The sequence below is a fragment of the Cervus canadensis genome, chromosome 9 (assembly GCF_019320065.1).
Source record: "Cervus canadensis isolate Bull #8, Minnesota chromosome 9, ASM1932006v1, whole genome shotgun sequence".
Lineage (NCBI taxonomy): Eukaryota > Metazoa > Chordata > Mammalia > Artiodactyla > Cervidae > Cervus > Cervus canadensis.
In genome coordinates, this window is record NC_057394.1 from 10918763 (window position 1) to 10935602 (window position 16840).

A 16840-nucleotide genomic window follows, 5' to 3' on the forward strand; every position below is an offset into this window, starting at 1 on the left:
CTGTTTCAATGAATTTGCCTGTTCTAGGTACCTTGTGTAATGGACTCATATAGTATTTGTCCTTTTGTGGCTGACTTATTTTACTTAGTGTAATGTCCCCAGGGTTCTTCCGTGTTGTTGTAGCCTGTGTCAGAATTCCTTCCTTTTAAGGCTGAATGATATTCCACTGCATGTACATACCCCGTTTTGTTTACCTATTCATCTTTCGATGGAGTCTTAGATTGCTTCCATCTCTTGGCTGTTGTGCTACTATGATCATGGGTGTGTATGAACATCTCTTTGAAACTGCACTTTCAATTCTCTTGGGGCTTGACCCGGAAGTGGATCTGCTGGATCATAAGATAATTCTGTTTAATTTTGTGAGGAATCGCCATACCGTATTTCAAAGTGACCCGCACTATTTGACATTCCTACCAACAAATAAGTTGTTTTTTTTTAGCCCAGACTTTTCTTCCTTTCGGAGATCTGTTTTATTTAAAAGGTTTAACTTGGTCTCCTGCCAAAGAAAAAGGAGGAGTCTCTCTCCCTTTTTGGGGGGGGACTCTGGTCATCTCTGGAAGACCACTGCCTTTTTTAATGATCTTTGCTGAAACTTCTGCCCCTTCACTATCTTAACTCCTTTTTCCTGTTCCTACACCCACCTTTCTCTCTTTTAATTATTTTTTTATCAAAGAAGTAATCTATAGTTTGACTTTATTGCATTCTCATATACATGGATTTTATGGAAAGGGTGCTTATATTTTTGGAAGAACTATCTCACTGTCTCCTCTTAATATCAAGGAGGAAAATTTTTAACGCGGGGTAAAAGAGAGAAACTGACATTTATTGTGCATGTGATATATACTAGGCCCTCTGCTAGACACTAGACTTAGTGTTTGATTATACTAATTGAATAAAAAATGGAGTGTTGACAGGTCAACTTATATAAGGTTTTTTTGCTCAGCGGAATTCACTGCATTAACTTATGAAATATGGACTGTTAGGGATGGAAATAAGCTCTTCGTATGGACTGGCTATCATGAGGGCACTTAAATAGAATAAATGACACGTACGATCAAATTCTACCTGTACCACATTTATCTAGGTTTTATGAAACGTGACTGTATCATATGTGGTATATTATTACATGAGATGCAGAAGTTGTTTAAAGCAGAAGGACACTCGGCAAGGAGAGAGGTTGCCAGTGGGAGCAGCAGCCCCAGGTGCTTTGGGGGTGAGGGGGCTCAAAGCATGACACCTGTGTGCCGTGGTGTCTGTGCGAATGGCTGAGGCAGCCGGGTGACCGCTGGTGTGGCCAGCCCAACCCTCCCGGACCTTACTTTTAGTACAGTGTGGAGCCCCTCTCCCAGCCCTGGCATGCACACCCTGAGGACAGCCCCAGGCACTTTCCCTGTTACTTGCTTAGTGTAGTCCAAGAAAAAGTGAAGTGAAGTGAAAGAGAAAGTCACTCAGTCGTGTTCGATTCTTTGCGACCCCATGGACTGTACATGGAATTCTCCAGGCCAGAATACTGCAGTGGGTAGCCTTTCCCTTCTCTAGGGAATCTTACCAACCCAGGTCTCCCGCATTGCAGGTGGGTTCTTTACCAGCTGAGCCACAAGGGAAGCCCATTCCTGAGAAGTGGGGCCAAAGCAACCTTCAGACATCCTTGAATTCCTTAAGCATGGTGGCTGTTTTGAGTGGCACTGTAAATCCTTTGTGAAGTATAAAGCAACAGCTATTAACGTATTTATAACAGTTTCTTGGTTGAGTTCTCTCCTGTTATTTTATCTGAACTTTGAGGACCTTAGGGAGTTGGCAGAATAGGTACAATCCTGTTCACCTCTTCTATCTTAAATAACGGTTTTATTGAGATATAATTTAATGTTGGAGCTGCTCTACAGACATAGGATTGACCCCCACCCAAAATTTGCTTTGTATGTTGAGTAATGACACCACACACAAACACACACATACACCCCACAAGAGAGTTTGATAAGGTTTACTACTTAGGTAATGAAATTCTATAAGGAGAGCAGGGCTACACCCAAGCGTGTCTGAAAATGGCTTGACAGGGCAGGGGAAGGAGACTGGCTTGAGGATCCTGTGGGGGCTGGGGCTGGGCTGAGCGTTCCTGAGAGTGGATTGGATTCCCCACTGGCACGAAGGGAGGGAGTCACCCGGCCCTCCCTGTCACTTGCCCACAAGGGGAGGAAGGAGAGGTGAGACTTAAAAGCCGACAGCAGTAAAACATCAAAAATGGAGTCAGGCTCTTTGTTGTGTTCACAGACAGCAAAATCCACTTTTAAAAAGTGTTCTATTTATACAACACAGGGAATATAGCCAGTAGTTTTTAGTAGCTATAAATGGAATATAACCTTTAAAAATTGGGAATCAGTGTTGTATACCTATAACTTATATAATATTATACATCAACTGTTCCTCAATAAGAAAGAAAAAATATTCAATCTAGTGGGTTTTAGTATATTCACAGACTATATATATATTATGTATAGATAGTGTATATGCTTGAACCACTAATTTCTGAACATTCTCATTAACCCTAAAAGAAATGCCATACCCATTAGCAGTCATCCTGCATGGAATCTACTAATCTGTTCTCTATCCCTACGAATTGACCTAATTCTGGACATTTTAAAAAATGAGGTAATATGAGATCTTTTAAACTGACTTCTTTCACTCATTGTGACATTTTCCAGCTTCATCCCCATTGTACCATGCATTGGGATACCATTCCTTTTTATGGCTGAGTAATATTCTGCTGCTCTCCTAGTCTGTCGTATTAAAAGATGATTGCCTTGGATCTGAGGGTAAGGAGGTGATAGGAGCACCAGGTATCATTATTAGCAGGAGAGATAAACATGGACTTGGATCTCAAAGGGAGTCAAGGGCAGACATCCTGTCTTGAGAGATGTGTAAATTAGGGGTTACATTTCAAGATGTGAGAGTAAATGTGATCCTCCAAATTGAAATATGTACTCTGTAGGTAGCAGAAATGATTGCCAATAGATATCACCCATCTATTCATGTCCTCTGATGGGGTTCATGGTAATTATCATTTTACGCTAGTCCAAGATCATTCTGATGAGAGAACTCAGCAAAACCAAATGCACATTTTGAGTGATTCATTTTGTCATGCTTCTATTAGCATGAAAATCACTTTTTGGCCTTGTATCCTTCGCTCTAAATGTTTTCTATTTTCCTTGCCCACTAATTTTGCTTGTTGGAAAATAATTGATATTTACAATTGATACAGGTTGCTTAAATGGTTATTAAATGTTTCTCTAGGAGAAATTTCTTTTTCCTCTGAATGATTGTTAGGAAATTGTTTCATTCTCTTTCTTTGTTTTAAATATTAACTTTTAGGTTTTTTGTTTTTTTTTTTAAGTAAATCAAATAGAATATACCAGCAGCTTCATATTTGCTTGCTTATCATTTATGATCCGTTGTAAAGTTCAAGCATCATCTTTTGTATATTAAGTAGTATTCACTGGCTTCTGCACCCCAGATGTCTAAGTAATACTAGTAAATTAAGTTTAAATTTCTAGGTATCATCTTTGTTTAATTCATTTAACTATTACTTTTTAAAAAATGTTTCCCTTACAGTATAGGAGTTAGATTTAATTGGTGAGTTTTCTGAAATCTTCAGACAGTTTTAAGCTGGGTGTTTGCTGATTGACAGTCTACAGGAGTTGTTTCTGTGAGGTGAGTGCCCGTGTTGTTTGCCCGCACGGTGACGTCAGGGCTTCCTGGTGGCTCAACAGTAAGAACCCGCGCCCTGTGCAGGAGACCTGGGTCGGGAAGACCCCCTGGAGAAGGGAAGGGCAACCCACGCCAGTATTCTTGCCTGGAAAATCCCCAGGGACAGGGGAGGAGCCTGGCGCGCTACAGTCCATGGGGTCCCACAAGAATCGGACACGACTGTCACTCTCACTGTGATGTCACATGACGACTTAGACCTTCTCACGTCAGGACTTGGGTGTGATAATTCTTCTTTAACAGAATTGCCATTTTTTTTTTTTTGGTAATAAATTGAATAAAGACTTTATTTATTGGTGTCCATAATAAACACCCCATCCTGGCCCTCTAGCTTGTCACAGAGCACTGAACTGAGCTTGCTGGGCTTTACAGCGACGTCAGGCCAGCCGCCGGTTCTGCACGTGATACCGAATGCCTCTTACTGCTGCTCTCGCAACAGAATTACCGTCTGCAGATGGTCACTCTGGGCTGCATATAGCTATTCTGGTTTTGTTTGTTTTTTTTTTTTTGCATGTGGCCAGTATCTACTCCTTTGATCTCTGTAGCTTGTAGCTATTTGATACACTTTGCATAAAAATTCAGGAGATAGACAAATCCCAGACTTCTGCTTATCTGTTGGTCCTAATAAGTAAACTAGCCGTAGAAAACACAAATGTTGGAATTATGTGATTGCATGTTATTCTCTAAATTTTACCTTCCCTGCATCACACAGGTTTCTGTTACCAACCTGTAGGTACTCAATTATAATTCATGCTAACTTTGAAATCTGTAGCTAGAAAAATGAAAACCATCTGTTGCCTTGTGAAATAAGGAAGAATGTCAGAATAGATTTTAAAAGAGCAGTAACTTTTTTCTAGATATATGTTGTAGGTGGGAGGGGTTTCCTTGTATGTTCATGATGGTCTTTTTACGTAATTTGCTTTTCATTTTCTAGAAGGAAAAATGGCAAGAGTCAACTTGGTATTATATCAATAACAAGCTTTCCTATCAGCCAGCCCCAAAGATATCACAAGGTAGAACAGTGTTACTGAGTTCAGTCTGCAGTTGAAGGACTTGGATTACTTACGCACCAAAAATAATAACCTTGCTGCCTGTGGCCCTTAAGTGTGCATTTACCCTTGCATACCAGAGCGCTGCCTCAGGAAGTGCCAGGTAACCCTGTATCCATGTTCTCATTTGCATCTTTGGGTACCAGACAGGGGAGAATTCTCTTAAGCAGTGCAAACTTGCTAGCCCCCTCTCCAGCAAAGAGTGAGAGTGGGCAGAAGTCAAGATTGACACAGCAGTTTCGTGTCCCCTTGTGGTTTGCTGTCAGCAAGCTGTTACCCACACACGCCAAAGGTTGTCTGAAGTGGGCTTACGCATGTTTCCATAGCAGCAGTCATCTTAGTGATTCCTCTCGTTTTTTGGACTTTTTTTTTTCCTTTTGCTTCTCTGTTCCTCGCTGATGCAGGATTAAACAAACAGCATATTTAGGTCAAGGAAAGAGATGTTTGCTAATATAGATGCTAGGCTAAGCATTCTGGGAGAGAGGTTTCTTGCAGCAGATGAACATTCTTTGTGCCTTCCGGCAGCCTCTGCAGCAGGGTGACTGTCTGGCTCCGTCTTTTTCATTTTTGGGCAGGTTCTGAGATTCAGAACAATCCCGAGCAAATCACCGGAGCCGGCAGTTTTCCAGTAACCACATGTACATCTTCTGCTTATTTGTCCTTTGGTATTAACAGTGAGGAAGTCTATTGGAAAAAATACAATACTTTAAAGATTTTGGTGCATCCGAGGTGTGTCATCTTGTTATTTTGCACCACCCCTCCTGTGTTACACTCGGGAGCTCGGAATTTTTTTTTTTTTTGTCAGGCGGCTGGGCAGGAGCGGCATCTAGTACAACAGCTCGGAGCTTCCCTTCTGTTCTGGTGTCGGCAACTGCCTGTCGTGAAGATGGTACAGTGGGAGCCTGCTCTGAAGAGCCAAGGAAGATAATGTGGAAATGGAGTAGAGATTGCTAGAGACCTGAGCATCCACAGCTTGGGGATGGGTTGCACTACTAGTGTGATTCTGTTTAAAGGCATCCGCACCGTTTTTGAGAGAAACTGTGCTTATATGTGCAAACAGCAAGGAGAGAATAATGCCCTTGAATGCACAGCATACAATTGGACAAAAGAAGACTCAGAACTATTGATCGCCTCCTGTCTGGTAAATGCTGTCTCTTAATTAACAAGTAGTTGGTTGGGGTTAGAATAAAACTAGCCTTTACTTGTAAAGCAAATATACTCATTTATTTCAGCATGCTTATGTATGTATAGCTTGCGTGTGTCAGTGGGTAGTGAGTGGCCTTCGGTTTTAAATTGTGAGGTGCATGTTTGTATGTGTGAGAATGTCATGCATTCGTCAGACCTGAAATACATGCAGGGAGAGCAGCTGGAGTGAGGCGTGTGGCCACGGAACAGTTTTCTGAGTTCGCTTTGTGAGCTTACCTGTTCTCAGTTAGTGCCAGAAACAGCAGTGGGCACAGCCGGTGTCTCGGGTCTTATGGATTGACCCCTCTACCTGTGATGGTGAATTACTCGATCCCTTTACCTCTCAGCCTTTCACTTGGCTAGATTTCCCTTACTAACGGCTTGTGGTTCGTCCTTTGATTCGGGGCAGAAATGTAAAGGGAACATGAAAGAAAACTGTAATGGGTGTGAGAAAGATATTTCCAGGCTTATTATTTTAACTCTGGCCGTTTAGAATTTTGCGAGTGAAGGCTCTTGAGAGGCGAAGGGAGCTCAGTTGACAGTCCTGTGCTGGTTCCTCCTTCCCAGAGCACGAGGAGGTGTCAGGTCACAGATGGGTGTGCCTCTCCGCGGCCTCCTCACAAACACCAGGCTCATGAGAAAGCTCTGTGTTGGTCTCCTCCCTCGGAATGCCTTGCCGTTTTTCCTTCTGTTCTTATGGCAGTTCTTGTCCAAACAAGTGGGGAATAATACATGTGGGCGTTTTACATGTAGGGGGACGGCCAGCAGGAGCCCGGTATGGCCAGAGCAGGGCGTGCGGAAACCCTGAAATGTTCCTGGTCGTGGGCTGTCATCTGAGACCCGGAGGCTGGCGTGCCACATGCACCCCCCACCTCCCCTCCCAGGATCAAACCAGGTTGCCCCAGGCTTGCAGGAGCCCCAAGAGAGGATGCGTCTTAGGGAGAGGTTTACGTGATGTTAGCTCTCAGAATCCCTGGGAGGAAAGGGAAGGAGAGCCTTGGATGAGCCTCAGATGCGTTTTTGGAAGGCAGTGAGTGTTATGTGTGGGCATGCAGTTTAAGTGATGCTGTCTTAACTATTAAATATTTTAGACTCTAAAGTACTTTGGGATATGCTTTTCAGAGTGACTGGCATCATAGCTTAGGAGGACTGGCCCAGTAGAGTGTCTGTCCCATTGGTGTAGCAGCCCCTGGACTGCCTGGCCATGGTGCCAGCACCTCTCCCATGCCACCAGCTTCTTTCCTGCTCCTGCAGGCCACACCAAGGTGGTGTTTGGTTAACCTGCCTGCGAGAGACCCTTCTTGTTTTTCATTATTATTGCATGAGGGAATACTAACCTGCCCCGGGGCTTTGTTGGGACTCTAGGACTGGGTGCGAAGCCCTGGTCCTGTGCCTCAGGTCGGATGCCCTCAGCTGCCACCCTCGCCTGCGCCAGCAGGTCTGGAAAGTTGACGAGACCACGCGTGCCTGTGGCCCAGGCGCTGTGGGTGGAAGGGTGCGCCCTCCAGCCTCTCTCCTTGACCCCTTGGCGTCTTCTCTGCGTGACTGACAGTGGCGTTTGGGGAGGGGAGGGTAGACCATCCTGCTCAGAGGCAGATCCAGGGTCCTTAAGATGACTTCCGGGTCCATCCCCAGGCCCTGCTTCCTCCTCGTCATCACGTTTCCTCACCGTTCTCCGCACTCGTCTCTCCCTGATCTTTTCTCTTGGGGTCTCTGCCTGGGCGTTGGCCTGGTCCCCTGCGGCCCCCTGGAGGGCTCTGCTCAGAGTTCCCCGTGGCAGGGAGGCTTCCTCGACCCCTGGGGTAACTGCCACACCACCTGCACACTTCTCTCGAGTCCCCGCCCTGCCTCTGACACAGGTGAGACTAATAGCATAAGTGTAGTGATTATTGCTGAGTGTTCCTTACGGTACTTACACGGGGATAAGGTTTATGATGGCAGGGGTTTTTGTCTGTTTTACTCACCGCTTCTGCCTTCAACAGCCAGAACAATGCCTGGCTCCTAGTAAGTGCTCAGCTAATGAGTGAATTCTGAGGAAATGGTTTTACAGTCCTGAACTTGAACTTGGAGAAGCTGTTGAGAAGATCTTCTGAAACCAGGCTTTTTTTTTTCCAAAACATTTTTGTCTTGGAGTTACCCTAAGAAGTTGCATGGTCCTAAACTGGCCATTCTAAGGGTTTGCTGTGACCCTTCAGCGACAGTTGAGGATGCTGTCTGGGTATTGTCCAGACTGGCTCTGTTGAGACCTGTTCCGTGGCGTGGGCTTCTGAGGACCTTCTCATCCTTTGGTCTGATCCAGCCACGCTGTTGATTCAGGGAGCCTTGCCCAGTGGCCCTCCCTTGGGCGTGCTTCATACAAAGCAGGCTGATCCTTTGTAGGTCTTTGTCAGGCTCCTCAGCCTCGGCTAAGAGAGTGTCTGTCCTCCTTTCAGCTGACGCAGTGACCGGCTTGTGGCTGCACCTTATCTGTCAGCACGTCAGAACCGTCCCTCACTGCTCCTCAGAGTGTAACCCCCTCCCTGGCCACTCACTACATAACAGACTTTATGGAGGAAACAATGTTCATGAGGCTGCTACTCTTCTAGAGACTCTAAAATACCCCAGTTATCTGTCTGTGTGTCAGAATTCACCAGGGTGGACTGGCTCATTCTGGCCTCAGAGAAATTGCTGCTTCTGAACTAAGCTTTGTGTTTTTCTCTTGCCCACGGTGAATGGGATGAGAAACATCCTTATGAAAGTGATATCTACCATGAGGGTGTGGCGGGTGCCGATCATTTGCTTTCCTAATGGCAAAGAGCCCCAAATCCACAACTTGCTGGCTGTGTGACTTTGGGCAATTTACTTAACCTCTCTGTTCCTCAGTTTCCTTATCCATTAGATGCAGATAATAACAGTACTTACCTCATAAGGTTTTTAAATGAATGACTATATCTGAAGTTCTTAGGACAGTGTCTTCGTGTAAGTTAGTGCTAATTGTTGGCAATTATAATTATTTCTATTTTTTAGTGTTCCTTTTATGAAAAGCCCTGGAAGAAATTTCTTCTCTTCATGCTCTGAATGATGGTGCTTTTCCTGAGGAGCTACTTTGTGTAGCAGAAGTGCTAATTGAATTGTATTTATTTTATATACATTATGATTCATGTAACTGACCTCAGCCACCTCTTCAGTCGACTGTTAAAGGAAAGCTTAGTTTCACACACATGACCTGATTCTAACAGATATATGGGCTCTTTCAAAATGATTTGTTTTATATTTTGTTTAAACTTTGCTTCTTTTTTTCCTGTACTACTATTTTATCACTGCCTAGTTTTTCTCATCTGCTTATTAAAATACTTTTAATATTCTTCTTGCTTATGTAAATCGCTTTAAATCCCTTTGAAACAAAGCAGACCTGAATTAATAAGCTAGTAGAGAACTTTGGTGAAGAACAAACCTGCAGGTTGGCTCTGAAGCAAAATCAGATGTCTTTTTTTGTGTGGGTTAAGTTTCATTTGGGGCAAAATGAGAACTGCAGCCTGGGAGACAGCACCTTAGATTGGTCTGTGAAAAGAGACAAGGTGGGGAGATCAGTATATATGTGATTTTGGTGAAGGAGGGGAGGGAGTACATGCAGTCAGGCACATATTTTTTCAGAAGGTTTTGACCAGTCTCGTGAAGCTTTGGCTAGTCATGAGGAACAGTCATCACCATGAAGGATTTTAGTGCTTTTCTAGATGTGAGGAGATACAGATGTCTGTTTTTTTTTTTTTTTTTTAATGTTAATTTAATTCCATAAAAATCTTGTTTTGTTTAGCTTGCCTTTTTTTTTTTTTACTTTTTATTTTATGCCTGCTTTTTTGTTGTTGTTGTGCCAAAGGCTAAATCAGAATTAAGACATTTTTATATCATTCAGTTAACACTTACGCTGCACGTTATACCTTTATCTGTTACCTAAAAATTACTTGGGTGATTTTTTTAAGATTAGTAAAGTTGACTAAAAATTGAATGTCTTGAGTGCGGACATTAGCTTTGTAAGGCTGCGGCTCTGTGATCTTGTACAGGAAGCTCTTTTTTCCTTTTATGCCCAAAAGACATGAATCAGCTCCCTGGTGGGTAGTACCTGGGGAAAAGGGCTTCTCTGGCAGTTGTGGACTGACTGGACTTGAAGTGTACCCCTTGAGGTTCAGATTGATTTTGACTGGTATTTCTAAACCTCGGTGGAGGGGCAGGATTGAGTTGGGGTAGATTTCATTTGTGAGTATAGAATTTTCCTAACATTGTCTCTTTTCTAATTAATGACTGTCCAGGTCATTCAGGAAACACCCTTGAGGGGACTGGGCGCGCTGGCCTGTTGGCTGGGACCCTGTGCTCCCAATTCTGGGGGCCTGGGACCTAGATCTTGCTGTGTCGCAACTAAGGCCTGGCACAGCCAAACAGAGAAAGAAGTGAATTAACTAAAGCAAAAAAGGAACCCCCTTGAGTGCCTCTTTGTGCTGGGTGCTAGATGTGCAGAAATAAGGAGGAAGCTCAGTCTCCACTGGGGGAGGTGGATGCTGGATCCACAAGGCGCATGCAGAGGGTGTGAAGGCGTGGCCCCGCCCGCCGCCCAGGCACCTTCCCTGAGGAGGGGCAGCTTGAGCTGAGACAAAACTCTTGTAAATCCCAGATTTTCCTCGTCTGTGAAGGTTCGTGATGGACCCAGCCCTGGGGACCAGGACTGGACCTGTTTTCCTCATCGCCGGTGGTAGCTTCTCCCTTTCTTGATGTGTCTGTCATGGGAGAATGGAGGGACTGTGGGATTATTCTGTAGCATGTTCTCGTTTTGCGTAATGTAACTGACATGGGAGAAGCCACTCAGTTCTAATCTTGATAGCAGCTAGGATTCTGTCAGCCCTTCACGGAGAGCACATTCCTGCAAAGGGAGAAGACAAACTCTTATCCTCAGTTTCTTCCATGACATGTTGGGATAACAGAATGATAATCTTACCCATTGTAAATGGCTAGTTGATCTCTTTTTCTTGTCTCTTTAAAGCTTTGAAGTCTTTCATGGTCCTCCTATTGCAAGATTTGCTACACGTCTTCAACATGTTCTCAACCTTTACTGCTGTATAGAATTTTATACAGAGACCACTTCAGTCTCTCCAGACGAAACAGGCCTTCCTCATTTGAAACACCCACTGGTTATGAAATTCCTTTGGTTTATTCTGTGTGCACCATGCAAAGAGAACAGAGCTGAAGGCGATATGATCACAAGAGCCTGCATCCCCACTTGTGTGTGTCTGTGGGGCTGCAGGGCTGTGGGGATGGGTGGGCTGGCGGGAGGGTAAGGGGGAGGTTGTGGTGTAATCAATGACTGGGGTTAGTGGAGACTGGCATAATAATACCCATCAGCTTGAGGCTGTGGGGAAGGTAAAGGCCGGATCTTTATATTTTTTTAGATGTTCTCTCATAACTGTTTCTTGAACTGTGATAACTCTTTGAGGTGTAAGAAAGCAGAAATCTGCTTGGTTGCCTGCTGGAACATTCCTTTGGTTCTTAATCTGTCATGGGACCATGGCTTTGTGTGTTCCGTTTTATTTATCATATCCTTCCTAATGGTGCCATGTGGATTTTGTTGCCTGTTTTGACCGGAACAGTAAACTCGGCTGATGTTTTCAAGGAACAGTCTGCTCTGATTCCTAGATCCATTTGCTGCGTCCTGGGATTGCATTTCTCTGTTGATGCTCTGAGTGCAGCCAGCACGAGCTAGCACGAGAGAGTTTATATTGTCCCTTTCTGCAGTGCTTTTTAAAAATTGACCATCTTTTTAATATTTATTAAATCATAAGCAGGAGATTAACATTCATTGTGGAAACCAAGCCTGGGGTGTTTGCTGCACAAAAGTAACCACTGATAGAAACATTTTGAAGCAAACCTTCTAGGTTTCCCTGGTGGCTCAGATGGTAAAGAATCTGCCTGCAATACAGGAGACCTCCTGAGTTCGATCCTGGGTTGGGAAGATCCCCTGGAGAAGAAAATGGCAACCCACTCCAGTATTCTTGCCTGGAGAATTCCATGGACAGAGGAGCCTTTTGCGCTATAACCCATGGGGTCACAAAGAGTCAAACACGACTGATTGACTAACACTTCTAGAATTTCATCCATGTATAGTCTTATTCATAAAAGTTATATAATGGGTTGCTGTGGACTAAATTGTGTTGTCTACCCCCCACCTCCAGTTTGTGTGTTGAAGCCCAGAACCACAATGTGACTACATCTGGAGGTAGGGTCTTTAGGATATAATTACATTAAAGGGGATCATAAGGGTTGGGGCCCTAATCCAATAGGACTGTGGCCTTTCTAAGAAGAGTAAGAAATCTCTCTCTGCCATGTGAGCACACAGCAAGAAGGCAGCTGTCTGCGAGCCAGAATGAGGGTCCTTACCAGGCGCCAACTGACCATGCTGGCACCCTAACCTTGAACTTCAAACTCCAGAACTGTGAGAAAATAAATTTCTGTTGTTTAAGCCACTCAGTCAGTGACATTTTATTCTGGCAACCCAAGTAATACATAATAGTATACATGGTATTTTGTTATATAGTCTTGTTACTTGCTTGAATAGACTCACAAACATCTTTCCGTATGACTGAGTACACATTTATTTCTCATTCTTAATGGTGTCATTTCATTGTGTGGATGAGCCATTTTGGGTGCTATTAATGGTATAACATAGACAGAGTGGCTTGTAAACAACTACCATTTCTTTCTTTCCTTCTTTTTTTTTCATATTTATTTGGCTGTACTGGGTCTTAGTTGCGATACGTAGGGTTTTCAGTCTTTGTTTTGGCATGTGGAATCTTCCAGTTGCGGGATGCAAACTCTTAGTTGTGGCATGTGGGATCTGGTTCCCTGGCCAGGATCCGAACCCAGGCCCCCTGCATCAGAGGCACAGAGTCCCAACCACTGGACCACCAGGGAAGTCCCCTACCATTTATTTCCTGTAGGAGGTTGGGAAACCCAAGATGGAAGCATCTACAGGTCTAATACCTGGTGAGGACCTGTTTCTTGGCTCGCAGATGGCCGTCTTCTCACAGTAACTTCTCACAGAGGAGGCAGTGAGTGAGCTCTCTGGAGCCTGTTCTGCAGAGAGCCCCAGTCCCCTTCTTGAGGGTTCCACCCCCAAAGGCTTCCGCTTCAGACAGTGTCACATGGGGAATTTTGAGGGGACTCAAAAAAACAGTCACATTGGAGGAGGTGACATTTTGTTTATTTGTTTATTCATGACATTGTTATTTATTCTACCACACATTGATTTAAGGGCAAAGATCCATGACCTTAATAATGAGTGCTTGGAGTTCTAACATGTGTAACCACTCGTCGAGTGTTCTATATTTTTAAAAAATGGACTAAATTAGGCTCTAAGGCAGACTTAGGCCTAAATTTTTACCGTGTTTTTTTGATACCAACCAATTTGTAGCATTTCGTAAAGTATTACTTCCCCGTATTCACAAATTTCACACAGACATCTGGAAGTGACATTTTATTTAACACATTACCCAGTATCCCATTTTTTCAAATTGTAAGTGCTGTGATAAACATCTTTCCATATGTAATTTAAACACTTGTTATTTTCTTAGCACAGACTTCTAGACTTGGAATAGCTGCGTCAAAGTATATTTGCTATTTAAGCAGTTTTTATATCTATAGCCAGACTGTCCTCCAGAAATAACTGTTTTGAGATTTTTTTTAAAAAATTGAAGACAAGAAAATTTGTTTTCTCCCCTTGTGACTTCAAGCAATTTGCCTTCATAATTGCTTTTTATTAAGCGGTTGATGGAGCTATCTGCTCAACAGAATAATATCAACTTAGATTGCTGTATGCTTAGGCAGTAAGACTCACACCAGGGTTCAAATTAGTACCAATTTTGTCTCAACTTCTGGAAGTATGACCACTAGCGCTAAATCTCCCTGGAGAATTCTGAAATGTTCCATTGTGGAGGCTGGAATGTGTTTGTTCTGGGAGGTCTTCAACCTTCTGGAATTGGTAGCTGTTTCATAGACATTAAAGAGGAAAGAGCAGCAGAAATACTGAATGGAAACAGATGAGTAAAGGCCGTTATTGCTTTGTTCAAGTCTTGCTTTTTAGATATTCAGAGTAGCCGATTTATGTTTCTCCCACAGAAATGGTGAGAAGCAACAACTTCTTTGCTTTTTAAAAGTAATGTTGATTGTCTTTCATGTTTAGAATACATAATTATTTTAGAAAATTTAGAGACTACAGGGAAATATAGGAAGGAAAACAAAGTCAGCCACAATCCCACAGCTCAGAATTAATTTCTGTTTAGCATGTAGTGCGGGCTTCCCTGGTGGCTCAGACAGTGAAGAATCCACCTGCAATGCAGAAGACTCGAGTTCGATCCCTAGGTGGGGAAGATCCCCTGCAGAAGAGAATGGCTGCCCACTCCAGTATTCTTGCCTGGAAAATTCTATGGACAGAGGAGTCTGGTGGGCTACAGTCCATGGGGTTGCAAAGAGTTGGACAGGACTGAGTGGCTAACACTTTCACTTGTAACATGTAGTGCATGTTTTCTGATATCTTTCTGTGCTTATACAAATATCAAAAATAGTATATCCCATAAATAATCCTGGTGCCCTTTTCTATTATCATTTTTATGGCCATTTTCTTATGCCCATAGTGTTCTGCTAACACACTACTTAATATATGCTTAACATTCCACTGTAATGTATATACCAAATTTATTTTAATGCTTTTCGTTTGTTAGGCATTTAGGTTGTTATTGACTATGTTTACTGAGGACATCTTTACCCAAACATATTTTTATGGATCTATAATTGCTTTTATAGGTTAGATTCATAAACATAAACTTGTTAAGTCAGGAATGAATTTTTTAAAGGCCGTTTAATGCATATTGTTTTATCGCTTGATGATTGATCCAAGTTACATTCCTTTGCTTCACTATCGGTGCTTAGTTGCTCAGTCATGTCTGATTCTTTGTGACCCCATGGACTATAGCCCGCCAGGCTCCGCTGTCTGCGGGGATTCTCCAGTCAAGAATACTGGAGTGGATTGTCATGCCCTCCTCCAGGGGATCTTCCCAACCCAGGGGTCGAACCCAGGTCTCCCACATTGCAGACGGATACTTTACCGCCTGAGCCACCAGGGAAGCCCAGGAATACATGAGTGAGTAACCCATTCCTTTCCAGGGGATCTTCCTGACCCAGGAGTTGAACCAGGGTCTCCTGCATTGCAGGCGTATTCTTTACCAGTTGATCTACCCAGTGAATATTAGTCTTGTTTTATATAGCTGATGATTGCCAGCATCATTTTGCCAATTTGAGAGACAAAAGATATAATTTTCAAACTTATATCTTTTGTCATATTCAAGTATTTCTCCATTTTGTCATTTGCCTTTAATTTTGGTGGCTCAGATGGTAAAGAATCTGCCTCCAATACAGGAGACCCGGATTCGATCCCTGGGTTGGGGAGATCCCCTGGAAAAGGGAGTAGCTACCGCCTTCAGTATTCTTGCCTGGAGAATTCCATGAACAGAGGAGCCCATGGGGTTGCAAAGAATCAAATACGACTGAGCGACTAACACTAACAGCTATAGCGCTTATTTTACTAACAGAGGTTTAAATGTAAGTGATAGCATATAATAGTCTTTTCCTGTGTGATTTCTTCCATTACTTTTATGGTTAGAAATTCTTACCTGTCTCAGATCAGAAATTCACCAGTGTTTTCTTTTGGAATTTGTTTTCTTGATTATTTATTTATTTACTACTATATTTGGCTCTTGCATCCAAGGGTCCTTCTTGCCAACTGGTTTTATGAATGAAGTTTAGTTGGCATTTTCTTCCAGGCCATTTTTTTTCATGTCTGTATCTTCTCTCTTAGTGGCAGAACTGACTAGTTGTGACAGAGATCTGTAAAACGTACTTTCTGGCTTAAAATATTTATTAGCTGATCTTTTATAGAAAGTTTGCCAACCCTTGCTTTAGTCAGCCTAGAATTTATTTGATATATAGTTTAGTCAAGGCCCTAATTTGATTCCTTCCTTACCCCTAACACTCCTTTTTCTCAATTTTGTGTTTTGAATAATCCATTCCTTAGACACTGACTTGTGATCCTGTCTTCATTATATTTTCTGTTCCTTTTTGTACTGGGCTTTGTTTTGGGAGTACTTTTTGTCCATTATAGAAGCAAAGTTCTTATCCAGCTGTGAGTTCAATTACAGTTTAATAAAAATGGAAACAAGAAATCTGGAGAAACAAATACAACACTTTTAAGATTTATCTATAAACAGGTTGTACTGCACACATTGCTGAATTAGGTAGTTTTATAAAGCATATATTGATAAAGGTTCAGGGTCTAAGGGGTAAAGACTGAGTGTAGAGTTGTATGTATTTGTAAATTTGCTCTCTTGTGAAATAGCCTGCTCATAGAGGAGATCAAGCTTGTCTTCATAAAGACTCTCTGGTGCATTTTGATGAAAGAAAAATTCCAGCGTAGCAGCTGTATCCTCAAGTAACCTTGGTTTGAATCTACATTTTTTGCGTATCCCGTCTCTGCTAACAAAAGGAGTCCCAGCAAACTACAAGCAGAGGTACTACCAGAGCTTCCAAACAAATTGGGTTTGTGTCTACAGGAAGTGTATCTGTATCTTAACAGATGAAGAGTGAATTCTAGTTTTTCCTTTAAGATAATTAATTTCCCTCCTTACCTACATTTAAATGTGTGTTAAGTTTTGGAGATGCATGTGTGTGTGTGTGTGCGTGTGTCTGTGAATCTGTATTCGACTGTGTCTACTTGTGTATGTGTGTATGTTTTTCGTTGTCATCTCACTACTGATATATTGGATAAAGTGTTA

The 16840-nt window shown here is 42.8% G+C and overlaps 1 protein-coding gene across 8 annotated transcripts in view; it reads left to right on the plus strand.

The window, feature by feature from the left end:
- Positions 1-16840, plus strand: part of DOCK9 (dedicator of cytokinesis 9) — a 270233-nt gene that overhangs the window by 58382 nt on the left and 195011 nt on the right. For 4 of the 8 annotated variants that reach the window (XM_043477993.1, XM_043477996.1, XM_043477999.1 and 1 more), the window contains exon 1: positions 5773-5949. The exons of the other annotated variants lie outside the window; for them this stretch is intronic. In XM_043477993.1, coding sequence (XP_043333928.1) covers positions 5788-5949 — 162 coding nt within the window. In that variant the 5' untranslated portion in view covers positions 5773-5787. Of the gene's footprint in view, positions 1-5772; positions 5950-16840 lie in introns of those variants that run through there. 8 annotated transcript variants of the gene reach the window in all.